This window comes from Aspergillus affinis (genome assembly GCF_023601865.1).
Source record: "Aspergillus affinis strain CMG 70 chromosome Unknown NODE_14_length_433147_cov_86_863592, whole genome shotgun sequence".
Taxonomy (NCBI): Eukaryota; Fungi; Ascomycota; class Eurotiomycetes; order Eurotiales; family Aspergillaceae; genus Aspergillus; species Aspergillus affinis.
This window is the reverse complement of record NW_026515795.1, coordinates 212,912-240,836: the sequence shown is the minus strand read 5'-3', so window position 1 is coordinate 240,836 and position 27,925 is coordinate 212,912. Positions and strand designations below refer to the sequence as shown.

General features: G+C 50.9%; 8 protein-coding genes across 8 annotated transcripts; 5 read left to right on the top strand and 3 right to left on the bottom strand.

The window, feature by feature from the left end:
- Window positions 1-1,140: 1,140 nt before the first annotated feature.
- sur2 (sphingosine hydroxylase) lies at window positions 1,141-2,477 on the top strand (the record flags this gene model as incomplete). The annotated part of the gene is made up of 2 exons (XM_053097047.1): window positions 1,141-1,831; window positions 1,894-2,477. 2 exons carry the CDS (start codon window positions 1,141-1,143, stop codon window positions 2,475-2,477), a joined length of 1,275 nt encoding a protein of 424 aa, XP_052958964.1.
- A 523-nt stretch (window positions 2,478-3,000) lies between these two features.
- Window positions 3,001-4,629, bottom strand: KD926_002361 (uncharacterized protein; the record flags this gene model as incomplete). The annotated part of the gene is made up of 1 exon (XM_053097046.1): window positions 3,001-4,629. One exon carries the CDS (start codon window positions 4,627-4,629, stop codon window positions 3,001-3,003), a length of 1,629 nt encoding a protein of 542 aa, XP_052958963.1.
- Window positions 4,630-6,053: 1,424 nt separating this feature from the next.
- Window positions 6,054-7,021, top strand: KD926_002360 (uncharacterized protein; the record flags this gene model as incomplete). Its single annotated transcript, XM_053097045.1, has 2 exons — window positions 6,054-6,121; window positions 6,184-7,021. The coding sequence occupies 2 exons, from the start codon at window positions 6,054-6,056 to the stop codon at window positions 7,019-7,021; spliced, it is 906 nt and encodes a 301-aa protein (XP_052958962.1).
- Window positions 7,022-7,622: 601 nt separating this feature from the next.
- On the top strand, window positions 7,623-12,452 carry KD926_002359 (putative ABC multidrug transporter; the record flags this gene model as incomplete). Its single annotated transcript, XM_053097044.1, has 4 exons — window positions 7,623-7,726; window positions 7,795-10,469; window positions 10,524-12,240; window positions 12,341-12,452. The coding sequence occupies 4 exons, from the start codon at window positions 7,623-7,625 to the stop codon at window positions 12,450-12,452; spliced, it is 4,608 nt and encodes a 1,535-aa protein (XP_052958961.1).
- Window positions 12,453-13,079: 627 nt separating this feature from the next.
- On the bottom strand, window positions 13,080-16,767 carry KD926_002358 (putative cytochrome p450; the record flags this gene model as incomplete). The annotated part of the gene is made up of 6 exons (XM_053097043.1): window positions 13,080-14,648; window positions 14,699-14,765; window positions 15,111-15,617; window positions 15,701-16,429; window positions 16,495-16,546; window positions 16,602-16,767. The coding sequence occupies 6 exons, from the start codon at window positions 16,765-16,767 to the stop codon at window positions 13,080-13,082; spliced, it is 3,090 nt and encodes a 1,029-aa protein (XP_052958960.1).
- Window positions 16,768-18,824: 2,057 nt separating this feature from the next.
- KD926_002357 (putative short chain dehydrogenase/reductase) lies at window positions 18,825-19,886 on the top strand (the record flags this gene model as incomplete). Its single annotated transcript, XM_053097042.1, has 1 exon — window positions 18,825-19,886. One exon carries the CDS (start codon window positions 18,825-18,827, stop codon window positions 19,884-19,886), a length of 1,062 nt encoding a protein of 353 aa, XP_052958959.1.
- Window positions 19,887-21,987: 2,101 nt separating this feature from the next.
- Window positions 21,988-23,922, top strand: KD926_002356 (cytochrome P450; the record flags this gene model as incomplete). The annotated part of the gene is made up of 3 exons (XM_053097041.1): window positions 21,988-22,328; window positions 22,379-23,137; window positions 23,199-23,922. The coding sequence occupies 3 exons, from the start codon at window positions 21,988-21,990 to the stop codon at window positions 23,920-23,922; spliced, it is 1,824 nt and encodes a 607-aa protein (XP_052958958.1).
- Window positions 23,923-24,568: 646 nt separating this feature from the next.
- On the bottom strand, window positions 24,569-26,947 carry xlnD (beta-xylosidase XylA; the record flags this gene model as incomplete). Its single annotated transcript, XM_053097040.1, has 1 exon — window positions 24,569-26,947. The coding sequence occupies one exon, from the start codon at window positions 26,945-26,947 to the stop codon at window positions 24,569-24,571; it is 2,379 nt and encodes a 792-aa protein (XP_052958957.1).
- Between the last annotated feature and the right edge of the window lie 978 nt (window positions 26,948-27,925).

The window sequence follows — 27,925 nt, the reverse complement described above, 5'->3', positions numbered from 1 at the left end:
GGAAGAGGTCCGCCGGGGAGGGGAAATTTGAAGATTATTATTTAGCGGCGCCGTCTGGTTGCCCACGGCTTTGGTGGGGGAAGTTTTTTTAGTTTTTTAGTTTTTTTCTTTTTTTTTTTCTTGCTGTTTTTCTCCCGCCGATTTTTCGAGGGGCAAACAGCAGCCGCTAAACCTCTTTGGGAGTGAACGACTCGTCTGGTCCTTGTGGTTTGCGCCTGGCAACCAAGGGAAGTCAGCTAACAAACCGGCCGATGCGCATTGGTGGCAAATTCGAGGATGAGAGTGTAGTAGTAGTATGTCAAATCGTAAGTATTCGGAAGGATACCGGAACAGAAATGCACTGGACGCTGAGGTGCATGGTCGTACTCCGGAGTAGTTGGAGACTTGCAGAATGGATGACTGAGGCAGCAAGGCAGCCAGACAGTCAGCCCCGACTCCTGGGAAAGCAAATAGATGCCTGATGGGTCAGGCAGCATAAACTTAGTTGGCCGTCAGGAGACGGGCATGGAGGAGGTAACAGTACCGTACATCGTTACCCCGCCCAACTGCCCAGGAGGCGACTGGGACAAACCGGTTTCATACGGAGAATACCAACAGCAGCGATTGATCAGATATCGGCCGGCATTGCCTTGCTGTGGTGCCACTTCTTTCACCTCATTCCATTCATCCACCTTACTTTCCACCCGACCTCCATCACCTTGCGTTCATTTGCTTTCCATTTGGATACTTAATCTCCCGGGCTTGGTGACCACACTCCTTTCTCTCTTCCTGCCAAACTTCTTTCTCGGTTTCTTTTCCTTCCGCTTCTTCGTCGCCAACGAGCGCTCCCTCCCTCCTTTCCGGCCTCCCCTTCCCTGATTAATCATCGTCCCATCGGTTCCGGCTATCGCGTCCCCTGATTGTGGACCGCCTTTGGAAAGGTTCCGATTGTTCCAGGGACAACTTCTTTTCTATATACCTCCGTACTTGGAAAATTTAAATCCTCCGTTGAATCGAGATCTTACCATCCGCCATACCCCCCGTTCGGGACCGTCCGGCTATCAATTGAAGCAATCCGATGTGTTGATTCTCCGGAAAGCATTCTAACCCTTTGCTTTTTTACCAACACGTCAGACTTCGGTCGTTTGCCTCTCTCTCACCATGGCAGCCAACGCCTCCGCTGTATATGACCTTCCTCCTCTTCCGACATACTCCCTAAGCCCACGCCCCGCGCTATGGGCTCCGATTCCCGACAACATAGTGTCGCTGATCCTCCCGATTGTGGCGTACTGGGCCTTATCTATGGTCTACCATTACATCGATACGAAAGATCTCTTTCCACAATACCGTCTACACACCCCCGCAGAGGTTTTGAAGCGCAACCACGTGTCTCGTTGGGATGTGGTTAGGGACGTCGTTCTTCAGCAGATTATTCAAACTATCGCGGGTTTCGCAATGGGATACTTCGATCCTCCGGAATACATCGGCAAGGAGGAATACGATGTCGCGCTTTGGGCGCGCCGCCTCCGGCTCTTGCAGCGAGGCTTGCCCCGTTTGTTGGCCTTGTTCGGCATCGACGCTCTGGGTATGTCGAAGAACCTGGCTCTCAACGGTCATACTATTTTGGGAGGAATTTTGGCTGGTGGTCGCTATCCCGGACTCAACCAGTCCGTGATTCTGGACAACGGCGTCGAGAGCGTGGTTCCTGCCTTTGCCGCCTGGGAGCTGGCAGCCGGTAGCTTCATCTACTGGTACTTCATTCCGGCGCTGCAGTTCGTCTGGGGTGTATGCGTCGTCGACACCTGGCAATATTTCCTTCACCGCGCAATGCATCTCAACCGCTGGCTGTATGGTAAGTGTTTATTCATTTCTTCCCCTTTCACCTTGCTTTTTGCATTCTGACAGGCTTGACAGTCACTTTCCATTCGCGTCACCACCGTCTTTATGTGCCGTACGCCTTTGGTGCTCTCTACAACCACCCTGTCGAGGGCTTCCTGCTCGACACCGCCGGTACCGGCGTTGCATTCCTTACGGCTCGGATGACCAACCGCCAGGCCATGTGGTTCTTTACCTTCTCCACCATTAAGACCGTCGATGATCACTGCGGATACGCATTCCCCTGGGATCCCCTGCAGCATCTCACATCCAACAATGCCGCCTACCACGACATCCACCACCAGAGTTGGGGCATCAAGACCAACTTCTCCCAACCGTTCTTCATCTTCTGGGATCGTCTACTAAACACTCAATGGAAAGGCGATGTCACGCTCCGGTATGAACGATCTCGGGAATCCGCCCAGAGAAAGGTTGAGGATGAGGCAGCTTTGGCCGCCGAAACTCAGACCGAGACCTCAACTATGACCCCGTCAATCGTTTCTACCGACAAATCTACGGACTCGAGCACCCGCACTCGTCTGCGCCGAAAGACGGTCACTCTCTCGCCGCGCGTCGACAGCTTGAAGGGCTCAAACCACGGCGTTGCCAGCAGTGTCTTGTAAAAAAGACTTCCATGAAACAAACCCACACTCGTTTATTCACCATTATCTCTTCTACTGATATTTAATTTCTCCTCTTCTCTTTCAACAAACTATTCACGGTATCACGGTGGTTTTCAAGGAGCTGCGGGTCGTCTCCTTGCCACTGCAGGATTACTTTCTATTGCATCTTTCGCTACTGTGTTAATAATTGTCGGTCATGATTATCGGGTATGACAAACTTTTACTTTCATTCTTACAATGTTTAATTTTATATTTCATACGAGAATTAATTTCAGCAAATTCATTACACTTGCATTTTGGAAGGTCTTTCTTTTTCATTTTCTTTTTCATTTCGAGATCTTGTATATGAGAATGGTTATATACTACCGGCGGCGCAGGAATAATTGACCAAAACAGAATTCTTCGACAAAACGCAACCCTGAGATGTCCGATCTAACAAAAAACGCCTGTTGATATGCCATTATATAATAAAAAAGGGAAATCGAACCAGGAAAACGAAATGACAGCATAATTGCAACATTTCTCACGTCCTGTCCACCTCGGGGCGAGTTGTCTTCTTAAGCATCCTCAACAGTCCCTTTCCTCTCTTGGTTTCTTTAAGCTGAGGACGGGGTTGCTCGATGTTCATATTCTCACAGATATCTTCCCAGGTGGTATTTGGCCGAGGACGTTCCTCAGTTGGTGAGAACGAATACTCCGAGTCAGAGTATTCGTACTTTTCTTGCGGACTGAGAAGATCTCGGTATTCAAACGCAATGCGCTCAGTGGTTCCGTTGATGTCACGGAAGGCTGAGGCGGCGCGTGAAGAGAGATTGTCCAGAGGGCTGGACTTATGGATGACCTTTCTCCAATTGATGGTGTCTCGCGTAGTGGAAAATTTGCTTTTCATTCCTCCTATGCTACTGTCGCGTGCAAAAGAGGGCTTGAGCGGTTCAGTCCCATAATAAGGACTGGTGACACACGGGCTGGTGGCAGGTGAACTGGTGGAATAGGGGCTGGCATAGGGGCTGGCATACGGGCTGGTGGGAGAAACCGTCGAGGGACTTCTCGTGCCCGGTTTGGTGACAGACAGTGGAGTGGGAGGGGCCACATCAGGCTCCAAGACCAACAAACTCTGTCGTGCGTCCTCCATGTTTGTAGTTCCTGTTAGCCCGGCATATTCTGCGATGATCTCGTTGATAAGAGCCTCGCTGGGTGTCATCTTTCTGGCCGTCATCTCTCCGGGTGTCGTTTTGCCGTGCATGGCTTGCAATATGTCGTCATCCTCCACAGCAGTCGTTGAGTTTGCCGTTTCGACAGCGGTTGGGCTGCTTAATGTTTCCGCCGTTCCCAACTGCTCCCTCGCCTCTTGGCCCCAGTAAACGACAATGGTTTGGCGTTTTCTATGCTTGTCGTCAGGCATTTGTTCATCTTCACGCTTGTCATCCTCGTGGTCTTTACCTTTGCAGGCTTGTCTATTTTGCTGGACCGCCAGCTTTCTCACGGCCTTTAGGCCGTACGCTATTTGACCACTCTTATAGAACATGTCGGTAACGAGATCGGGGTGCGTTTCAATACTCCGGTCGACGAACCTCAGAAGCTGCGGTGGTCGGTGAGGCTTCTGGGGCTTGGCTCGCGTTCTTGTGCGGCTCAACAGGGTCGTGCGGAGGTTTTGCAGCCAGACCGGTGTTTCGATGATCTTCACCAGCATGCATGCCTCGCAGCTGCTATGCTGATAAGAGACTTTCATGTACTGCAGATACGACTTCAAATTTGGATCACTGCGCCATAAACCCCTCATCCCTTTAAGCTCGGTCAGTATTAGCCTGAGCTCAGGGTCGATCTCGCCGGTGTATCGCTTGAGACATCTCAAATGCTCGGTCACCTCGCGTTTGATCAGGATAAAAACGTCGTTGATCACGTAAGGGTTCATGCCGGTGTGTGGCTCGCACAGGATGGCCGGTTGAATGACGGCGTTTGGCACAATCCGAATGAAGGCTTGACGGCGCAGATCCCAGGGAAGCTTTTTGATTGCCTCCTTGATCCGCCCTTCCACCGAGGTGCCTCCCTCTGGGGGGAAGCTGTCGATGGTCAGCACTTCCATGAGTTGACTCAAATGGCGTTTCGTCAAATCGTCGATATACAGAGGGTACGTTTGCTGGATCGAAGACATGATTGCCCTCCGAAATATAGACTTCTCCGTTCTGGGGGACATATCAGAATGCCAGCGTTACGGAGGTCAGTCTGCTGGCACAAGGCCCAAGTGTGCGTCTTGTTCTTCGACTGGTTGTTGTAGTGTCTGGTGCTTTAATGACACTAGATTCGTCTTGCTTCAAGTTTTCAGTGTTAGCCTCTTCGTTTTCTGTCATAGGGTACGCGCAGATCAATGAGCACGGAATTGGAAAATTGAAGATGTTTGTGAAAATTTGAAGCGACGATACCAAAAGACCTCTTTCAGAAGCCGATCCAAACAAAGATTATATATCTGGCGAGCAATATCCACTTCTTGGGCCCGCAAAAGTTTCCCGTATAATGACATTGTCGGCGCCAATCAGCTTTGTGTATGGATATTGAACAAAGGCGCCAGCACAAAGAAAAGCCAGGGAATTGCCTTTGCGACATATTTTTCGCGTGAAAGTTCCTATACAGCCTAATTTTCATTGTTCTAGCAACACAGGATAATGCCATCGTCCATTGGTCAGGTCTTGCAGGTGTAGAGCTGGAATGCTATACTGTGTTCAAGATGCTGGTCCTGGGGCCATGAGATGCATCGAAAATGACAGACCGCATATTGCGCCGCATGAAGCTACTTGAAAACTATACGACGAGTCCAAAATGTTTCATTGTTGTTGTAACAAAGCCACAGTCCTTCATAAAAGGTGGGTCGATGACTCTTTCCACGGACAGCCGCAAAGAAGACTGTAGGAACTGGGAAGGAACCACCAAAGCCACTCTTTGACATCTTTCGAAGCTTAGGAGAAGGTCAGTCCACGGTTTATTCACATTCTCCCACTCTATACGCTCCTTTATTTATTCCATTAGTGTAGATACTCTCAGTCATGGCCCAAGTCTTTCAATCCTCAATGCCCGTTGACACCAGGGACACACCCTTGCCCTATACGGCCTCTCCATGGAGGTTACTCTTCAGTGACATCATTTTGGCCGTGAGGTTCAGCCCGTATATTCCTTGGATGTTCTATCCCTGGAATCATCCGCGTGGGCCACTAGACGAACTTTGCCCTACAATGGACAATCTTTTTGTTATCACGGTGCATATCAGTCTCTTTTTTTTCCAAGTTTCTTTCTTGATATCACTGCCTATTCTCGGGTTCTTTCTCATGCCAGTACCGTTTTTCGCGGCCTACATCTTCATAGCTTTAGCAATGAATTGGATCATCTGCAGATATACCTTGAATACGGGGCCCAGGATTTTGCACTCAAAATACCCATTAGCGGCCCAAAGAAAGCATATTCACGAACGTTGGATCTTTATCAATGGAGTTACAGTTGGGTAAATTGGAATGCTTTATCTCTTCGCCGGTTTATGTTGAACGCTAATCTGGAGGCTTCTTTAATATCGCCAACAGAACCCATTGGATGCAGAACAGTGTCAATCGCCTCTCTCAGATATTCGTTCGGCCAGTCAGAGGAATCCACAATCCTACGTAGGCCATTTAGTTCACAGCACTACAGAGTCCGATCCTAGGTTTGCTAATGTCTTCTACAGATCGGGGCTTGTTTTCGATTTAATCAAATGCCTAATTCAACGGAACTTCTGCTATGCGACGCAAGACGTGAGAGACTCGTACGATCTCGTTAAGCAGACTCTTTGGGACGACGACTGCCACAGATTGATCCTTATTGCTCACAGTCAAGGAGGCATAGCGACTAGCCTTATCGTTGACTGGCTCGTGGGTGAGATATCTCAGGGGCATCTGCAGAAATTGGAAATTTACACCTTTGGCAATGCCGCGAACCATTTCAATAATCCACGCCGGCTGTTTCCAGGGGAAGACGGTCATATTGGCGTGCCGCGGCCCAAAGACCGAGGACCCGCAGCCGGCCAATTCCGGCTGTCTATTAATCTTCCAGCATTGCCTCAAGGTGCTCAACCGCAAGCGCAGGTGAGGGCCCATCCACGATCATTCAGCATGCATCATATAGAGCAACGCACAGCTGCGTCACCACCGTCACCTATTACCCCTCTAATCGCGGGGAATGGAGTCGATTGGCGACGCTTTCCCTTCATCGAGCATTATGCCAACTCGCAGGACTTCGTGTGTAAATGGGGAGTTCTGCATTTCATTCACCTGAGAAATCGCTATCTCGGTCATCTCTTCCTGAGGCAGGGTACTGGCCACCTTTTTATCCAGCATTATCTTGATACCATGTTCTCCCTGAATCCGGTGGGGCTTGCAGGTACCCATGATGCTTTCATGGCCTCGATAGGGAGGAATCCCATCAATCTTGGAGCAGCGGGCCACTCCTGCTACCACAATGATCCGTACTGGCACCTAAGTCGCTTGTGGAGATATCGAGACGGCGGTTTGCCGCTGGATAATTAGGGGCTCTAATCGGGTCGTCTATTATTGTTATTGTAATTGCTTTTGAGCTCTTGTACCGGGAAGGCCGTCGTACTAAGCCATTCTGGTTCGTTCTGGGGACAATGACACTCGTTCTGCTTTGTTCATTAGCTTCTGTCTTGAAACATATATAGCCGGAGTGAACAGAGGCATCCAGACGGGCTTACCTACTCTGACGCAGCACACGAGAAATGCCGGCCCAACTCCGGTGAACTCCGTAGATAGCGCCAACAAGCTCAGACTCTGATTGCTCGGAGCACTACGAACTAACTGATCGCGTGTGTTTTGCTATACTCCGGTGGAATTGCATCATGGTATGCGGCTGACTAAGCCCCGCGATAAAGGGACGAACGTCGAAATTTTGGCTCCTCCGACAATTCCGCTTTCTCTGGTTGCTTCCAGCTGGATGATGGACGTATCGCTGCCCCTTGCGTGCCCAGACTGTGCCCGATAGCAATCCCTAAACCTAAGCCCCTTTCTCCGATGCGGGATTGCCAACCTCCAACGAGTTCCGGCTTGGCTGTACGCTTATGAGGGCCGATCCCGCGCGTCCATCGCCCCCGTGTGTTGAGGCTTTCCCGCTATGGAGTCCGTCTATGGAGTTCCCCAGCAAGCGATCTATCCTTCGACATGGCAAAGCGCGGCAGACGAGACCAATTCCACCCTCGACGGTGGTTTAATGCAGAGGTTAGCTGCCCTCACTAATCAACTCCCTGTTCCGTAGTAATTACTTAATTGCTAAACCTCTCTCCCAGGGAACTATGGCGGTATAGAACGCAGAAGCTCTCGGCTCTGATAGCTGTGGGTAATCTCCATCTGGTCGTCTTATTCGCTTCGGGGATTATGGGTGTCATTTCCTTCCTGCTCCGGTATGTTTCCGGGTTTCGCAGATCAAAGTACCGGCTTCATCCGGAGCCCGGAAATGGTGACCACCACGGGTCTGAGATCCTGGTCTCGCTGCCTTATGCGGTGGCGCATCTGGTCGCGTGCATTGCGGCTTGCGTTCTGAGCTGGGCGGAACTGCAAGATGGGGCGAGTTGGAAGCGAGCGCTTCTGCTGAGTTATCTGGTCGTATTGGGCGTGGTTCGCATCGCATGCAGGAAGAAGAACCGGGACTCTCGCACCCAATTGTATGTTCATGTGAACTTGATCGCGCTGGCGGCTCTAGGGCTGGGCATTGTGCAAGATGTCCTCCCGATGACTATTGTCGGCGCGACGTATCGTCCGAGACCGACCGCGGCGGCGTTGTTGGGTTGTTTGGCGGCTGTGGTGGCTATTGCGCTGGCTACGCCGCGACCGCGTCGGTCCTCTTCTGCCTTCCTCCCCGACTCGGAGACCGGGGAGCAGCTGTGGACGAACGACGAGAAGTCTCCGGAGGAAACGTGCTCTCTCTTCTCTTACTACTGCTCATACGAATGGATCACGTATGTGATTCTGCGGGGATGCCGAAAGGATCTAACGATGGATGATCTGCCGCCGTTGCCGTCGTATGACGAGCCCTCGAAATGGCTGAAGAAGATCAAGAAGCAGCGATTGAAAGGCGGGAAGACGTTCCGCACGCTGTGCCGGTTGCTCAAGACAGAGATCAAGACTATGATGTGCTGGTCGGCAACGACGGCGGTGGTGGAGTTCGTCGCGCCGTATGCCATGTTGCGGTTACTGGCGTACTTTGAAGATGATGAGTCGGCCATCGTGCATCCTGCGGTTTGGATCAGTTTGCTGTTTGTCGGCCCCGTGATGCGTTCGCTCTGCTACCAGCAGTATATCTTTACGGCTACTCGATTGCTGGTCCGGGTTAATGTCTCCCTGGTCCAAGAGATATATCAGACTGCGATGCGGTCGTATATCTACGATGATTCGGTGGATGTGTCGAATTCGGACAAGAATGTCAAGTCGCCGCGGAAGGCGGCAGATACGTCCAAGGGGGCCTCGAAGTCCAGTCAGGCCAATTTGACTACTTTGATGTCGTATGATGTCGATGCAATCTACAACTCGCGGGATATCTTCCACGTTTCGACATCTGCACCGATATCGATCACGATTGCGCTTGTCTTTCTCTATCGGATCATCGGGTGGCCTTCGTTGCTTGGTGTCTTGACTATGTTGATCTTGACTCCCCTCCCTGCATTGGCTTCTCGCAAGGTGTCGAAGATTCAACGGTCGGTTATGCAAGCGACGGATGTGCGTCTGTTTAAAATCTCCGAGTTCCTGAATTCCATACGCACGTTGAAGTATTTCGGATGGGAGAATGCGGCCATGGATTCGATCAACGGAGTCCGAGGTGTGGAGCAACGTCGCCTCTGGAGGCGGAGTGTCTTCGCTGCGGCCATCTCGATGGCTGGGGATCTTTTGCCGATGATGAGCTTACTAGTGATGTTCTCGACTGTGGTGCTGTTCACTGACCTTCCTCTGCGAGCGCCAATCGCATTCACCTCCTTGTCCATTATGGAAACGCTGAGGTCTCAGTTTGTGTGGCTATCCAACGTCAGCCGATACACTGCTCAGGGCGCGGAGTCTCTGCGGCGTGTGGACCGATTCTTTGACACTGCAGGCGAGATCAAACGACACCCTGATGGACCGCTAGAGCTCAAGCAGGCGACCTTCAAGCGTACGCCCATTGCTGTATTCAGGCTACAGGATGTGTCCGTCCACTTCAGACCTCGGGCCCTCAATGTCGTGACAGGACCCACGGGGAGCGGCAAAACGTCGTTGCTTTTGTCGTTACTGGGAGAAACTGTTCTGGAATCTGGAGCTGCGTTCTGCCCTCGCGACGTGGCATATGTGCCTCAAGCACCCTGGCTGCAGAATGATACAGTTCGCCAGAACATCCTTTTCTATAGCGCATTCGACGAGGTGCGTTATAGCATCGTTGTCGAGGCCAGTGGGCTGGCCCAGGATCTTCGCCAGCTCCCAGCTGGTGATCTCACCGTGGTTGGCGAGAGAGGAACCTCGCTGTCAGGAGGTCAGAAACAACGGGTGTCTCTTGCGCGAGCCTTGTATTCTCGCTCCAGCACGCTTCTTCTCGACGACATATTCTCTGCTCTTGACACGCATACGACTACGCTTGTCTATGATAAGTGTTTCCGCTCCGGGTTGCTCTCAGATAGGACCGTGGTGCTTGTTACGCGCTATCCGGCCGCTCTTCAGGATGCGCAGTTGATAGTGCGCTTGGAGCATGGGAAGGCGGTTTCTGTCAAGTCACCTACCAGCGTTCAACCGTCTTCGCTGCCGACGCCGTGCAGCACTCCTACGCTAGGAACAGGAACATCGACACCACTCAATGAGCCGCAGCGGGTGGAGACGGAAGATATTCCGTCGGAGCCCATGACCAATATCGCGCCAGTAGTGGTTCAAGATCCACAATCCGTGACACAGGACCGGCGCTTGGCTAAGGAGACGACTGCTACTGGACGGGTTCCTCGCACAATGTGTAAGTTCTCCATGTTATTATTGATGTGTATGATTCTGACAGCTGGGTGATTAGTCTTTCGGTATATGATGTTGTTTGGTGGACCATTGTACGCACCGCTGGCAATTCTTGTCACTATCACTGTGCAGCTGGCCTACTTTGGTATCACTTATTGGCTGTCTATTTGGACCGGCACTTACGAAGAAGAGGAGCACCCAAATTCCATGTTCTATTTGGCCGTCTATGCTATCTCGATCATTACCTTTCTCTTACTGCAGCTAACTAATAACCTGGTATATCAGTATGGAAGCTGGGTTGCTGCTAAGAAGATGCATCAACGACTAGTGACCGCAGTCCTTTCTGCGCCGATTACCTGGTTCGATGAGAACCCGATCGGACGTGCAATTAATCGGTTCGGAAATGATACGCGATCCATGGATACGGTACTTATTGATTGGTTACGAATGTCGATCGAAAATGGGCTACGCTTTCTGCTGCGGATCGCTAGCGTTGCATCCATTATGCCTATCTTTGCCCTGCCGGCCGCCGTCATCTGCACGGCTGGGTTCGTGATTGGGGAGATGTACACTCGCGCACAGGTCTCCATAAAGCGCCTCGTTTCGATCAATTATTCTCCTGTCTTCTCCCATTTTACTGATTCTCTCGCCGGATTGAGCGTGATCCGTGCTCGGCAAGGAATGGACGAGGTCTTCCAGCGTCTGCTGGCCGAAAGACTGGCCGTTCATGCTCGCTCCGCCGAAACGCAATATAACTGCAACCGCTGGGTCTCGGTCCGCTCCGATTTCTGCGCCGCCTCGGTGGCCGCCGCTGCAGGATGCGTGGCCTACTTCTGGTCAGGATCTGCTGGGCTGGTGGGATTTTCATTGACCAACGCTATCGGTCTCAGCCAAACCATCCTAACACTCGTACGATCGATGAACGAGCTCGAAGTCGAGCTCAACTCCTTCCAACGCATGGGCGAATACGCCGCGATCAAACCGGAAGAACACCTCACGGACAAGCAGGCCCTCTCCCACGTCGTTCCCGCCAGCTGGCCGGTTTCCGGCCGGGTGGAATTCCACAACGTCACGGCGCGCTATCACCGCGATGGACCGGACGTCCTGCGCAACGTCTCCTTCGTCGCTAACCCCGGTGAACGAGTCGGCATCGTCGGCCGCACCGGCAGCGGCAAAAGCACCCTCGGCCTCTCTTTGCTACGCTTCGTCGACCTCGCTCAGGGCAAAATCACCATCGACGGCGTCGACATCAGCTCCATTATTCTCAACCGCCTTCGCACCAGCGTCACACTCATTCCGCAGGAACCTGTCCTCTTCTCCGGAGACGTTCAATCTAACCTTGACCCCTTCGGCGACTCCAGCGACACAGAACTCCAATCAGCCCTGGCCGCGTGTACCTCCTCAATCCACGTCACGGAAACCACCCACAAGGACGACGACGATGACGACGACCCATCCAACCCATCCAACACCCACAAATCCACTACGACATCCACCCGTCCCCTAACACTCTCTACACCCGTAGCAGCCAACGGCGAAAACTTCAGCCAAGGCCAACGACAAGTACTCAGTCTCGCGCGGGCCATGTGCCGGCGATCGAAAGTCGTGTTGCTCGACGAGGCGACGGCGTCCGTAGACCACGAGACAGACATGCACATGCAGCGTGTCCTGAGGGCGATGTTTCCGGAGTGTACGATCATCGCTATTGCGCACCGACTGCGCACTATTATGGACTATGATCGCGTGTTGGTTATGAGTGAGGGGGAGATCGTTGAGTATGTTCTTCCTCTCTACCTTCTGCTTACCGAGTTTGCTTTTTTTTTGCTTTTTGGGGTTATCATTCTGCGTGATATATGCTAATCTGATCTGTGATAGAAATGACTCTCCCGCTGAGTTGGTTATAAAACAGGGTATCTTTTGGGATATGTTGCGCAATACGGGTGAGTATGAGGAGTTGATTCAGATGATCGACTCCGCTTCAGAATGATAGATACAGGAGATGCAATTTTCAAAGATATACACATTCTATAAAGGAGGTAATTATTTACAATGCGATCATGATAGATGAAATGATCTAGGATGATATATTGGTTTTCATGTATGCTAGCGGTATTGTGGATTTTCTACCCTTTCTTAACATATCGAGCTTTCGGATTTAGCATTTGTAGAAGGAATTTTGGTGTGAATGGAGGTTTGGATGTGCGGCCTTCAATCTGCCAGATAGGTAGTTTGCTCTCTTCCATGAGTACTGGATGTATTCAACATCTGGGAAGACCTCATCCTCAACTACCACCTTCAGAAATATCACTGGTTGACGTCATTAATTTCATCATAATACACACCGTCCTAAACCCACACATCTCCACCAAGTACCTGTTCATATATATCAGAACTGTAGGCGCTCCGGTGGATTCCTTAGGCCTTTTGAACAGCTCAACGAGGCGTACGCCTCGTTGAGCTGTTCAAAAGGCCTGCACCTCGCCTGCCCCTCCATCTCCTTTAGTTGACCATTGTTGAATAGTATCGTGAATTCAGTCAGTTGAAACCGTCAATTTAGTCCCATATTGTTGCCCTAGACCTACGTATTCAACAAGAACAACTCCATCCGGCAACCTCAAACCCCTACCCTCATAACCCCCAACATCCCACCCTCTCTCCACTTCCCATGAAACAACAACACCTCAATCCTTTGACTATTGTACGCCGAAAACTTCGGCCACCCACCCCCATCATCGACCGGCAAACTAACCGCAAACACATCAAACCCATGCTCACTTCTCTGACGATTCACAGCTCGCGCGACCCTCAGCGCCTGATAGACCGGGAACGCACCCTCCTCTGTCGGATGTACATCGTGGAGTTTCTGCAGCCAGGTCTGGATTTCGAGACCGAGTGTGGGGTCTTGGCACCGAAGGAGGGATGCGAGAAGGAGGCTGGAGAAGCCGATTGTGTAGGTGTTTTGGACGAGGGAGGTGCGGAGGCTTATTCCTGCTAGGACGCGGAGGAGAATCACCAGGAAGGGTTTCGAGGCGGAGCATTCTTGGCCGAGGTGGGTGGGGTTGGCAGAGGGAAGAGTGGTGAGAAAGGATGGGGAGGTCATTATGCGGGCGATGAGGGAGTAGGCGAAGTTGAGGGCTGCGTCGTGGGAGGGGAAGATGATGGGTTGGTTGGTTTGAGGTGTGTGAGAGGGGGTATTAGAGTCGAGAGGGATAGGTTGTTCAGATGGAGGGAGGTGGGAGAGCCATTCGTCGAGACGGTGGGATTGTTCGGCGAGGAGGACTTCAGTATTGACGGCCTCGCCGGGATTGGGGTCGATGGATGTGGTATCGCTGGACCAGTGTTTGAGCGCGGTTTGGAAAGTGATTCGATGGGCTTCGCACATGATGCTGAGGATCGTGACTCGTCGCTCGTGGAGCGAGGTATAGGGTGTGTTTAGCGCTGGGGGTAAGGCGATAGACGGGAGTTGTTGATGCACTTCGATAGAGCTGAAGTAGGCTCGAGCCCACCAGACCACGAAGCGAACTTGCATCCACGCGGATAGGAAAGGGGCGAGAGTGGTTCTGAGAACTGCGTCATGAATGTCGATGAACAGGTCCGACAGACCTTGGACATGGCATGAAAAGCCGTGGAAATTCCCCATTGAAGACTCAATGTATGCGAATAGAACAAGGACCGTCAGCGAGAGGGTAGCGTTGGCTTGATACTCGAGCTGATTCAACGATGCGAATCGCCGGATAGCCGAGGAGTAGTAGAGCTGGCTTCTCGTCTGGTGGACGAGACTGGGACTGAAGAGACCCATGGAAGTAGTTGACTGAGTTCTCTGTTCCGCATGCAGACGGCTTAGATTGCAGGATGACAGGGCCAGTACGGCATCCTTCAGCATCCCATTTTCGGCGATGAGTCGAGACATGGAATGGAAGATCGGATGAAGAGCCGGGAGACATTGACATTCCCAGTATGTGGAATAGAAGATATCTCTCTCAGTGTGCTGAAGGGACCTGATCAGATCAAGATCTGCAAAGGCACTGCCATCCGAGCCTGTCATCTCGGACGTTTGACTTGTGGAGGACGGAACCGCGGCCTCTGCACGTCCCGTTGTCACCTGGAATTTGAACTCTCGATCTCGACGACAGACTTTCCCCAGCCTAGTGCATGTCCCACATGTCGGCTTTTGCTCATCGCACTACTGTTTGTTAGTTGCTGGGAAGTAACTACTTGACGTTGGCGACTGACCTTGGTTTTGCGTTCGCGACAGCCTTGGCAACCGGTGCGCGATCGGATAATGTCTGTTTTCTTGGGCCTAGGAGGAACAGGTTTGTACATTTGAGCATGATTTGATGGAGATGAACTAATTTTCTTCGAGTGGGCAGAGATGGGGAAAGAGAGGCGAAGTGAGACGGAAGAGAAGAGCCAAGTATAGAGAGAGACTAGTCTACTCTGGGTTAGTATCGCTCCAGTGCACCAGATGCGGTATAGTGTCACAGAAGAGGAAGTATTCAGCAGAAAGTGGGAAACCATGTTCTTGCATCACCCTCAACGAACCTCTATATACTTCTATACCCCCTTCCTCTCCGTCACCCTAACTATCAAATCATCGCCATTCTTCGCTGGCATCATCCCCGGAAATGGGTCCCCCTCCGCCCACCTGGGAAAGCTCTGACCAGGCAGCATCTCAATATCGAAACGATGCAACAACAAAGTGACAAACAAGAACGTCTGCTGCTGAGCCACAAACCGCCCGGGATACTGGTTCTTTCCGCCGCCAAAGGGCTTCCAGTTCCGGCCCATGGTCAGTTTGTTACCCGTCAAAAACCGCTCCGGGTTGAAGGCCTGGACGTCGTCGCCGAACGCGTCTGGGTCGTAGTGCAGTTGGCGACTGGGCACGAGCACCCGGTTTCCCTTCCGGAGTAGCTTGTTGCCGACCATGGTGTCCTCGGTCAGGAAGCGGAAGGATGCGGCGGAAGTGGCCATGCGCAGGGTCTCCATCCAGATAGCGTTGAGCTGGGGACAACTGTTCTTGAGGTATTCGAGGTCCACGGGGCCGTTGCCCAGCGCGGGTTTAGTCTCCTCGCGGATGATGTCAATGAGCTGAGGGTTAAAGAGAAGGAAAGAAAGAAGCCAGAAACAGGCTTTCCGGGTGCTGGTGTTGCTCCTATTTGATGGTGAGCATACACATCGGACAAATTGGGCGAGAGAAGGAATTCAGAAGCAAATAACGCTGAAGGGTTGACATACCCAATATAAATCGGAACCACTGTGGTGGCCATCTCGCGAGTGTTGAACCCTAATGCCTTCATCTCTGCCTCCATCGTGGTCATCCACCACGATCCATCCGGCCGATCTTCAGGCGGCGTCTCGAACCACTTCTGAATAGCATCGATAATCCCGTCTCTCGCCGCATGCGCCTTCCTTGCAAATACCGCAGGAATCTCATACAGAATCTGCCAGCTTCGATCCTCCAGCTCAAGGAATGTCCAGATCAAATCCGGGTCAATCTCTCCCAGAAGATTACCAAAATACGTCCTTTGGCCCGCGTCCACAAAATAATCAGAGACAAACTTCATCAGTCTCAGATTCACCCAGCCTTCCCCAGACGCCGTGATATAACGCTTTCCCGGCAGCCGATCCATCCGCACCGCGTCCTCTAGGAAGTCCTTAAAGATAGCCGTGAACTCCGGCAGATGCCCACCCGGGAAGAGCTGCATGCCGTGAAAGTCATGCGTCTTATCGCCGAGTGACCTGTTCTCAACATCGCCGGCGACGGAAGGAGGCGTGCCGTACAGTCGGTCCAGTAGCTCATCACTAGCTCCGCAACTTCGAATGAATTTGCGGACGAATATCTCAAAGGACATCGTGGCGGTGTTCTTGTAGATCTCGGCGCTGTCGCGGGCGGAAGTCACCACGTAGATGGTCTGCCCCATGACTTCTACAGCGTATGACTCTTTCGAGCCACGGAAATATTTGCTGTGTGTTTGTCAGTATCTCGATGCTGTGCCATATTGATTCAGTGTCAAGGATATAGAACTTACTCGCCATTTCTCAGCAACACGTAGGAGTTATTGAAGAACGCAGCAGCATGTCCTGGCGAACAATCAGTTTAGACCATCAGAACCATACGTCGACTCAAACACCTTACCGACGATTGGAATCCAATATGGAAGCTCCTTAGGGTCGAGCGGACGAAGCTTTGGACGAATCACGAACCTCCAAAAGCGCCATAGCAGCAGGGACAAACAAAGAGCGACAATTGGAAAGAGAAGGCCATTGCTCGGGGCCAAGGCGGCCGTCAGAAATGGAGCCATGATTCAGGTATAGTTCTGGTTGTGTTGGAGCGATTTTTCAACACACATGTAGTGGTATCCATACTTGCAGGTACCTTCCTTTTATTCCTCGATTTGTACCTCATTGAGCTCATCGACCGTCAGCAACCTGAGAGATCGTCATAGGGTAAACATCGTACAATACGGCCGAAACATTTGGCTGTGTTGTTGATTCGTGGAATCATGTCTGACATTCCCCTGGCCTGGAGGAGTCAAAGTACTAGTCTACAAAAGAGCAATTGACTGGCCCAGAAGTGAAAAAAGCGCACCATAGCCATGATGCTCATGGCAAGATCGGTTGTGAGCGAATTCTGATACGAGGAGATCATGCATCTAGAAGGTGAGTCAATCTTGCGTGTATCAAGCTGCTTACAGGAGACACGTAAATATAGAATTGGTGGATGCCAGCAAACAAGGACGGATATCACAACTCAGCCTCAATCCTTGCCCCCAAGCTGTCCTTGCAGGATGTCCGGCTCTTAATTATAGTCCGGTGTAGTTCTATTAGTGGCCAAGGCCAATCGATCCCTGCACCTTAACAGACGTTTCCGCGCCGTGGCTGGTCGACTGTCTCGGACGAATCTGAGCGGTCAATGTGTCAGCCTGATTGGATCGGCAACGTTGACCAGGCTGAATTATAGATGAGAGGAATGTAGCCTACTGGCAGCGTGGCCTACGAAGCCTTGTTTATGCTCGTCTTGCCAACACCTTAGAGCCTTGCTCGCCAATCCGGCTCAATTGCCAACCATCTTCCTAGACGTGACATATTCTTGCCCTGATCAACATGGCGAACGTTTTGGCTTGCTCATTTTAACTCCGGATAGCAAACTATTGGCTAGGTCTTCAACACCCTGAGTCTGTACAGCCGTTTGGGCAGCTTCGATGTCATATTCCTGGTAATTATTAGCGTCACCTCAGCAGCCGTGAGAAAGTGAGGACCGACGTTATTGCGCGCGGATATGATTCTCGTGGTTGGCTTGCCGTGAGTAAGTAAGCACTACTTCTGTCTCGTACTGTCTGCCGATGTTTCGAATCCTTCCATTCCTTTCCTAAGCTGAGCTGCGCTTGTCTGAAAATCCTGCTTTCTCGATAGGCAGAAGCATCAAATTATTGCTCGAAGGGTACTTCGTGGTCAACCACCAGACAATGACCTGCAGCCTCGACCTCCTTGGTCAGATGCGGAAGAAAAACGCAAAGTCGATTCGCGATATCTGACAGTGGAGCCTTCCTTGCATTGCATGGAGACGCCAACAGCCGTACATGTACCTCCATTCCTTGCTACCTATCTACCTGCCTATCTGGGGCTGGCCTCGACCAAAATCACTCCACCCACCGCGTGGCTGACCCCTGCTCTACAGTTCATCTAGGACCCCACCTGCTACATGACGGCGTGGATGATCATCGTGAAGTCCGCTTTCTCCAACTCACGCAGATGCTAGTTTCAACGGGTCAGCTATGCGGCGAGGTGATGTATTACGGCACTAGTATGTTGGAGGAGCTTTACCATGGAAAAATGCACCAGTGGCATGAAAAGTATTACTCCTGGGGCACTTTTTCCTCCTGGATGCGTTTTAGATTTGACTTCCCAGTGATGAGTAGAACATATCAAATTGCTGTTTGGGTTGGGCTTGCTAACTTATTACCGTAATTTGTTCTGTCAAAGCTATGCGGCGATGGCTAGAGCTGTCAGATACTCTGCTAGACAAGCCATTAAACAAGAACCTGTGAATGAGAGCGATCCTTGCTGCAGGGTAACAGGCACTAAAATAGAGCAGTCTAGTGCGTTTAGGGAACCAGGCCCGAACGGAGTCCGAGATAAGATGTCATCTTAATGATCAAGGACTGAAGGAACCGAGAAAGAGCAGGTATGAAACAAAAGCACAGAGATCCGAAGTCAGCACCGGCTCCTGCTGACGCTCAAAGAAGCCAATAATCAATGGGAATGTTATAACACTATGCCAACTTATAAAAACAACCGCCGAGCTATCCATACCAGACCATCCAGTTACTTAGAGCACCGCCCAGGTAACACAGCAGCCATGCTCCACCTCCTCTACCTCTCAGGCCTCCTGCACATCTACATCGTCATCAAGCTCCTTCTCCACGCCACTGTCTATCTTGTTCCCTCTTCTCTCCCTAAATACCTCACCTCCAACCCCAACGCCCCCGAATCCTGGGCCCTGATCACCGGCTCCACCGCCGGTATCGGGTTCGGGTTCGCACAGGAGCTCTTATCCAAGGGTTTCAACGTGATCATTCACGGCAAAGACCACAAGGAGCTCGAACACGCACGGACCAGACTCCTCCTCTCCTTCCCGCACCGCTCCATCCGCATCTTCCAATACGACGCTGCCTCATCCTCCACTACTACTCTAGCCGCTTCCCTAGCCCCAGCCTTGCAGGACATCTCGCTCCGTGTCCTGATCAACAATGTCGGCGGACAAGCAGGCCAGACCCGATCCACGTATCAGCGTTTCGCCGACTTCTCGGGAAAAGAAGTCTCTCGGGTGATGAACGTGAACGCGCATTTCATGACGCAGATCACCCGCATCATATTGCCTCGGTTTCTATCATCTCAGAAAGAAAAAGAGGAAAATTTCCTACCGTGCCTAATCCTCAATGTATCATCTCTCTCCGCAACAGGCCTCCCTTATCTGTCTGTGTACGCGGCCTCAAAAGCCTATGTCGACGCCTTCACTCGATCCTTGCATGCGGAGATGCTAGCCGAGAAAGCACCCGTGAGTGTATTGGGCGTGGTGTGTGGGAACGTGCAGAGCGACGGACACAGGCTTACTCCGGGGTGGTTCGTGCCGACATCGAGAGCGATGGCGCGCGCGGCGCTGCGGTGTGTTGGACCGGCATCAGCAACATCAGCATCAACACCTAAATCAGTGTCAGCATTAGCATCAGGATTAGCAGCGGCATCAGCGCTTAGGCTAAGATTGGGTGGTCAGCGGGCGCTGGTGACAGCTTATTGGCCGCATGCGGTGCAGGCGTGGGTATTTGGGATTCTGCCGGAGAAGGCTCGGGAGTGGATTTCCATTTCGATTCTGAGGGGGTTGAAGGCTGACATGGAGGGGGAGGAAAGGAGGGTGAGATGAGTTGCGTTGATGTTGACGTGGGGAGAGGATGGAGAGGAGGGGTAAGCAGCCATAAGCCCTAGACAGTGTGCAGCAAGACGGGGGGATGACAGAGGGGTAATCCTCCAGGTTTTCAAATTTGACTAGGCGTTTATAGAATTCTCCGAGAAAGACTGGTTGAATGTAGGTTTCTATCAGCCGCATGAATCTCGTCTAGCGAGTGTGGACATGCAAAACCTTCGGAGAAATCGGTTGCTTTGTCGCTCAGCATGACTTCGAATTGCCTCAAATTCCCATCGCAGGTGCAAGGAGCACATCCGAGAACTGTAAGATGCTTGGGAGGCTAGGCCAGCTGAATCTTGTTTTTGCTTTCGTGCTCAATTCTTTATAGAATAAAAACAGCTAACAACGAGCTTGATATTCTCTAGGATACTGCTCCCTGTCCTATGTACCAATCAACCCGTCACGTTCGATTCAACTCCAGCACAGTAAGCAACCATCCAATGTTCAGATCACAAACTACACCCGGGCCTTGCTTGACAGAAATACTCGGGGCCTATAGGATGAGAACTTGTCTGTTGGCGAAAAAAAAGTTGTGATATCGGCTGGGGCGTTGGACGTCAGATGGTTCGCTGCATGGCGAAAAGGGGCCCAAGTCCGATGAGCTCTTCCATATAGAATTCATCAAGGTAAGGCGGTCTTCTTGAAGGCGAATGACATCGACGAGAAAGCGGTTCCGTCGGACAATCTGGGATGACTGATTGAGTTTCTCTTTCTCTTTCTTCCCTCTCGCTCAAGGTCTGTAGACCATGACGCGCAAATTCCATTTGTCTTTGATGTGATGAAGATCTCTATCGAACCGTAAACTCAATGGAGTTTAAAATCCATTGCTATAAGCTAATTGGAACCTAATATGTTATAAGAGTTGAGTGTTAAGTCAACTTTTGCCGATGTACGCTCGCAATGTGGCAAGTAAACGTGCTGTTGAGTGGGTTAGCAAAGCAAAAGGCATGCAAACCATAGCAAGTACACAGGTTACCGAGGTAGGTGTCGTGGCATTCTGACAGGTAGAAAAAGGTTATTCAAATCCACGTCCTATGTGCCATGTGCTTAACATCCCCATCCGTAGTGGGTGTGCTTATAGTGAGACCACCCACGCTGGTCTCCGCCGGCAAGCCTCGTGAATGGCTATTTAGATGTATTCCATGGTTTCCTTTCCTGAAAGACATAAAATTGCAGGGGAATCGCCATCGGAGTTGATACTAGTCCGGCTGTGGAGAGTGGAAGAATCGGAGCTTGGATGGTTTGTTGATGTCGGTCAACAACACGTCCTCTCAACCGCAACCCTAGCTGGACTAGATTATATATTGACGAAATGTTCGATTCATTGCTGAGACAATTAGCTCAAAATTCTGCTTCAGTCGGCGAAGCGCCTGCATAGCTTAGCGTTTCAATAGATAGGCTTCATCAGGTTAATAGAATTTTGATTGATTGATTGATTGATTGACAATTAGTGTAGATCAGGTTCATCCGCCTGCCTCCAGCCCCTTGCGTAATCCACAATTTCCAGACTCGCATCTGGCCGTTCCAGACCTCAAAAATATCAGGAACTCGATATAAGCGTCACGATCGGAACTGATTATATGGGAACGATCTGCCTGGGGATCAATGTCACTTGTCCTGTTGCATTGCGGGTCATAGGTCCCCACTCATGCCTCATAGGTCGGCGAGGAAATTGTTTGTATCAAGAAAGCCAAAATGACGGTCGTGAGCGCTTTTCGCTTTCAAATCCTCTTGCGGCATTTTGAGCTTTGTGGCGTACCTAGAACCTTGGTTTTGCAATTTGAGAGAGCCATGAAGATTTGGCCACCAAAACATGCGGCCTTTCCGGGATTCTAATGACTGCCATTGCTTGTGTAACGAGCTCCGTAGATATCATGGGTCAGTCAGAGGGATAATTTGAACCAATGCCTGTTGCGAATGTCTCAGAGTGATTAGAATCAATTTGCCCCAATACTACATCAACTCTCTGGTTCACCAGGCCGCGCCAATATAAGAGTAGGCTCTGTCAGATTGATCGCATTTTGTAAATCAAAGGCCTGAAGTTGGATTCACCGTGGATATGGAGCTTGAAGGTTTCAATGAAAGCCATTTGGACACCCCAAAGGCCCTTTTCCATGCTGCAAGATCTGGCGTGACAGATCGTTCTTGGGTCACAGTACCTCTTCAAATACACTCCCTAGAATTTGATAATGGCTTGCTTGTTGCGTGCATCGCCATCTGTTTGGTCATTTGCTTGATCAATCGGGCTGTGATGCAGAAGAAATTCAACTCAATATCACAGCAACAGTCGTCGAATAAGCAGCCGCCAAAACTTCCACAATGGATACCCGTCATCGGAATTGTGCCGTTGATGATCTCATATTTGTTCAGTAACCCGATGAACGTCATCATGAGCTCAAGGTGAGGACTCTGTCGCTTCTTTCATGAAAGGACTCTGACAACCAGGATAGCATATTTTGGATGCCGGATCCAATCCGCCTATCTATTTTTTCAAAAGACGTATATATCGTCCAAGGAGCCGAGAATATCATCAATGTGTTCCGTAACTCCTGGACGTCCACATCAACATTGATCCATAAATTTAGTCTTCGAAATGCGTTTGGAATGTCAGAAAAAGCGCTGGAAATCTATGACAAGGACGATTCAGGGGGTAGCCTCCGGCCGTATCCCGGAAGCACGGTAGAGGCCAGAAACCGGGTGGACTTCAAAACCTATCAGAATATTGCCCGATTTCTCGCAGGTAGCGGCTTCGCACCGTTCTGGCGACGATATCACACCGATGTGACAAGGCGTCTCAAAGGTCATACGCTCGGCTCGGAGTGGGAGCATTGGCCGGACTTTCTGGGGTTCTTTGAGGCAGAAATCTCATCTGCCACTGTGAATGCTCTCTGTGGTAGGTATCTCTTGAAACGCAGTCCGAATTTCCTGAAAGATTTCTGGAAAATGGATCGTGAGGCCGGAGTGCTTTTCAAGGGCACCCCGAGGATCTTCGCAACGAAGGTTTACGCAACGCGAGACCGGCTGCTTGCCGCCATCAAAGACTGGCAAGCATTCGCAAGACAAAACTTTCACCCATCCACAATCGAGCCAAGCGGAGATGACCCTTTTTGGGGTAGCAGCTTTTTCAGGGATCGGCAAGGCGTCTTCATGGACATGGATGGTATGAATTATGATGCAGTTGCATCTGAAGACTTTGGAGCTATCTGGGCGTAAGTTGGATGGTGAAATCACTCATATACCGTGGTGGTATTTTCTGATTCGATGACCTAGATCCGTACGAAATGCCATTGTGGCAGCGTTTTGGACGACGTTAGAAATATTCCAAGACCCTACCCTTCTTGCCAAAGTAAGGGAGGAGCTCAAGATGTGCAGAAATGACGATCCCGACACCCTTTTTGACATCGACCGTCTACTGCAGTCGCCCCTTATGCAGTCGATTTACGCAGAAGTATTGAGACTGCGCGTGCATGTTTTCATCGTGCGCGCACCTAAAAAATACAATCTGAAAATTCGAGACTGGTTCATACCGATTGGGAAGACACTCATCATGAGCTCGACTCCTGCGCATATGGACAAGGACGTCTGGAATACGGGCGCAAGCGATGAACATGGCCTCGATACATTCTGGGCCGAAAGGTTCATGAAAATACCAGGCGATGGGTGTAGTGGGCCTAGAAAGCATAAAATGCGGGCCAAATCGCCGTCAACCTCAGTTCACGAACCGCATACGACATCCCAAGCCACATTTGTCCCTGAGGATGTTGAGGGGTCGTGGATCCCTTACGGTGGAGGTCCCCGCATGTGCCCGGGTCGGCATTTCGCGAAACGTGAGATCATATTAACGGCAGCAATGATGGTCACATTATTTGATTGTGAGGTCCTGACAGCCGTTCGGTCGTTGAAAATGGATATGAAGGGATACGGCCTGGGGACCCTCAATGCGGACGCCAAAGTTCCGGTGCGAATCAAGCGTAGAAACCTTGATCAGGATTGATTGCCCAGGTTTGGCATTTGAAAGTATTTCCAAGGGGAATGATTCTTTTTTTTCTTTTTTTCTTTTCTGCTCAGAGAGCTGCGGGTGGTCACCAAGACGGCGGCGTCGGGATCATGTCAGTCTTCAAGATTCGAAGATTCCATATCTCGCGAGTTTCCCGGTTTTATGTTTCCTACTAACTGATAGGATAAACTGTCCTCAAGCTGATAAACCCGAGTGATAATGCAACCTAGTATTCGATAATACTTGTTGAGCCCTGGGAACTGAGGATCGGGTGTCAAGCCCTTTGCTGATTAGTCCATCGAGGAGAGGCGATTTTTAGAGCCTCTCAAGCTCCAGCAGTAGTTTCTTGAAAGAAAGAGGCTGAATTCGTCAAATTTGGGAATCTAGTGAGATGAGATGGAGTGATGAAGATGAAGATGAAGCCGGGACGGTCTAAGGATGTGTGGGTCACTGGGACCCGCTAAGCTTAAATTAGAGTTGAAGGCGAATGCCTACGAGATCCCTATTTGGAAGAGGAAATTGACTAGTATTCTATTGTTGAGCATCGATAAGAATATAGACACCGAAAATAGCTGACTTATAGAGTCTAGAGGATCATGGTCGAACGAGCGGAGGTATATTTCCAACCTTAAGTTATAGAGACCTAGGCCGAAGATATCTGCTGATGTTCCGATGGCCATTTCGAGATGATCGTTGCCTCGCCTGTTAAGGTAAATGGAAGAACAACCGACCGCTCGTTGTTTAGCGCTAAGTGATACCGTCCTGGATATAGGACCCGATTGCCCTGCTCATCGGTACGCGCCACGCTATCGATGGGAACCGGGACCGTGAAGGTCTGAGATGACCCGGGCTCCAAGGTCGGGAGTCGGTCGAACCCAACAAGCCATTTATTCGGATATGGCGCAGGTCCGGCGGTAGTGTTGGCAAATAGCATGCCGGTATAATCCGAGGCTGTCTTACCTGTGTTGGTGATGCGGGCGGTGAAATTGAGGAATGGTTTCTGCTCAACGGTGGCGTAACCGGGATGAGACTGGGTGAGGAGGTCATCAATATTGAACGACGAGCCGTTTCTGGCACCTCCAGCCGGTGATTCACGGAATGTCGTGTAGAAAAGACCGTGGCCAAACTCGTAGACTGGGGTCCCCGTGTACCAAATATAAGTCTGTCCCGGATTGCTTCCGTTTGGACGGAGACCCATGTCAATGGCAGGGAACTCTTCAGCATACTTGGCGTGATATTGAGTGGTAACGAGGCGACCAGCCGGTGCGCGCTTGCCAGTGATGATATCCAAAAGAGCCTGACCACCGGACTGACCCGGGTACCCTCCCCAAAGCAAAGCGTTCACATTCTTATTAGTCTTGAGCGACGAGGAATCAACCTGCCCGGCGCCCATCTGAAGGACAATCAGTGGTTTTCCTAACCCACTCAGTTGGTCAATTAGATCAAGCTGCTTGCCAGGCCAGGTGATATTAGCTCGGTCTAGGGTCTCCGATTCAAGAGTGTTGTCAATACCACCAGCGAAGATAATGACATCAGATTTCTTTGCAGCCGAAAGTGCTTCCGAGAAGTCCTCGTCTGAATCAGACGTAATGTTGGTACCAAACGCATAGTTGACATCCAGGTTTGAGTGCTTGAGTGCATCCAAAGTACTTGTCAGGTAAGGCGCAGGTCCGAAATAGTTGCCTTGCATCTGTGTGGTTGCGTTGGCCCACGGACCAATAAGTGCAACACTGCTGGTCGAGTCGGAGAGTGGGAGGGTACCATCGTTCTTCAAGAGCACGATCCCTTCCACCGCGGCCTCATAGGCAATGTTCCAAGCATCCGTCTCCACAACATCGGACCAGGTCAAGTCGCGGTACTTGCTGCTATTGCCATCGAAGTATCCCAGTCGCACCAGGTTTGTATACAAGCGGATAACTCCTTTCTCGATATCCTGTCGTGACAATAGATTCTCATCAAAAGATTCACTGAAGTAGTACTGATAGGAGGTTCCACAGTCGATGTCGGTGCCCGCACGGATAGAGTCGGCAGCAGCGGCAGATTCGTTTGCTGCGTACTGGTGGGGATTAAACACATTGTACACGGCACCACAGTCGCCCGACACGTAGCCATCCTCGACGAAACCAAAAGTGTCCCGGAGGAGGGTCTGCAGGAAGAAGGAATTGGAGCAGCTGGGTACGCCGTTTACCGCATTATAGGAGCACATCACGCTATGAACCTTGGCATCGCGGGCTGCGACGAGGAATTGCGGTGTGTAGTATTCGGAGAGATCTTGCTGGGTGATTTGCATGTCGTTGCCCAGGCGGGAATGACCATTCCAGTTTTCTATGTCATACCCGGCATAATGCTTCGCCGTTGCCACCAGCTTCAGGTGCTCGGGGTCAACACCGCCCTGGATTCCAGTAATATACTCATATGCGTATACCGAGCTCAAGCAATAAGCATCCTCCCCGGGCGTCTCTTGACCGCGACCCCAGACAGGGTGACGGAAGCTGTTGATGTTGGGGGAGTAGGTGTCGAGGGGGAAACGACCGACATTGCTAAAAGCGCGACCTTGGGTAGAAATGATGCTTCCGATCTGGTGAATCAGAGTTCTGTTCAACGCTGCCATGGTCAATATAGGCTGGGGGAAAGAGGTTGCCCAGCTGTAATCGCCCTCCGGAGTGTTGTTGGCGCGGAAGATGCCATGGAGAGATTCTCCCCAAACTTGATATGGAGGAAGACCCAATCTCGGAACCCCTGGACTTGTATTACCAGTGTTGTTCACAAGCTCTTCAAAAGTGAACTGCGAAATGAGGGCGGCGGCACGGTCATAGGGTCGAGCCGATGTATCACACACCACCGTCTTGCTGAGGGGTCCATTTTTACAATCGGGGAACCCAAGATCAATCGTAGCCACACATTGAGGGAAAAGGTCCGGATTCGATTCAACATTGTAATCGACGTAGCTTTTGTTTGCTTGAGCCAATGCAGTGGGTATGATAGCTGCCAGGGCGGCAGCGATTGAGGTGAAAGGAGGCATGACCGAATTGTCTGCGGCGGCGCTTGAGCTCCTGCATGCTTTCCGGCAGGCCGACAGCCCATTTATAAGATTTGAGAGTCATTTTCATAAATTGTCAAGAAGATTTTTTCCTCGTGCAAGGAAAGCACTGCAGGCAAAAATGTCCAAATACCCCGACTCCGCACCCCACAGCTGTCGCCGAATACAGCAAGTCCCGCAGTCGATCAGATATCCCGACCCGGGGATTCTCCGACTTTTAACAAAACGAGGCCTTGGTTTGCATTCTGTTTTCTGCACGTCGAGTGTATTCAGCCTGAATTCTGCGCTGGTCGTACTGACGTCACAGTCACTCTCCTGCGAAGTCGCAATAGTAGAACATCGATAGTTATTGCGCTGCAGGTAGGTATGCCGAAAACCCTACCGGACAATTTCGATCAAAAATGATTCGCTCGCGCTTGCAATGGGAGGAATCACTTTAAATTAGCTTCTTCAACATATCGTCTTTGTGGCCCTTCAAGGGGTAGTGTTACACTAGGCATGGTAGATTCAAACCCCTCGATTCCCGGCAACCGAGCAAGACGACTATGAGACAACAATTAGCACGTACAAGGGGGCTGGTTCCATCGTGGCATGATCCAGACACTTGCAGGATCCATACACCTTAGACGACTCATCGACATGTTCATTTGAGTGGCAGATCTCCACTGGCCCCGTCGCTGTATTTATCCGATTAGAGCGCGCCTAGTGCGAACTGAGTTCAACTCGCGTCCACCATTGCTTTCCTGGGAAAGAATAAGATTCTGGGTGTATTCGGGATAAATGCATTTTCCCGTATATAATAAACCCTTTAATTTGATGGCAAAAGTTCGGCAAAACCTTTGGTTGATGCCAAGGGATTTGACCTTGAAAGAGTGGCTGATGCTTGTTTATTTCGGCAGTCGAGGAGCCGAGGGCAGGCAGGCCTTAGACATGAACGGACTTCCAGAGCTGTGCGTGGTC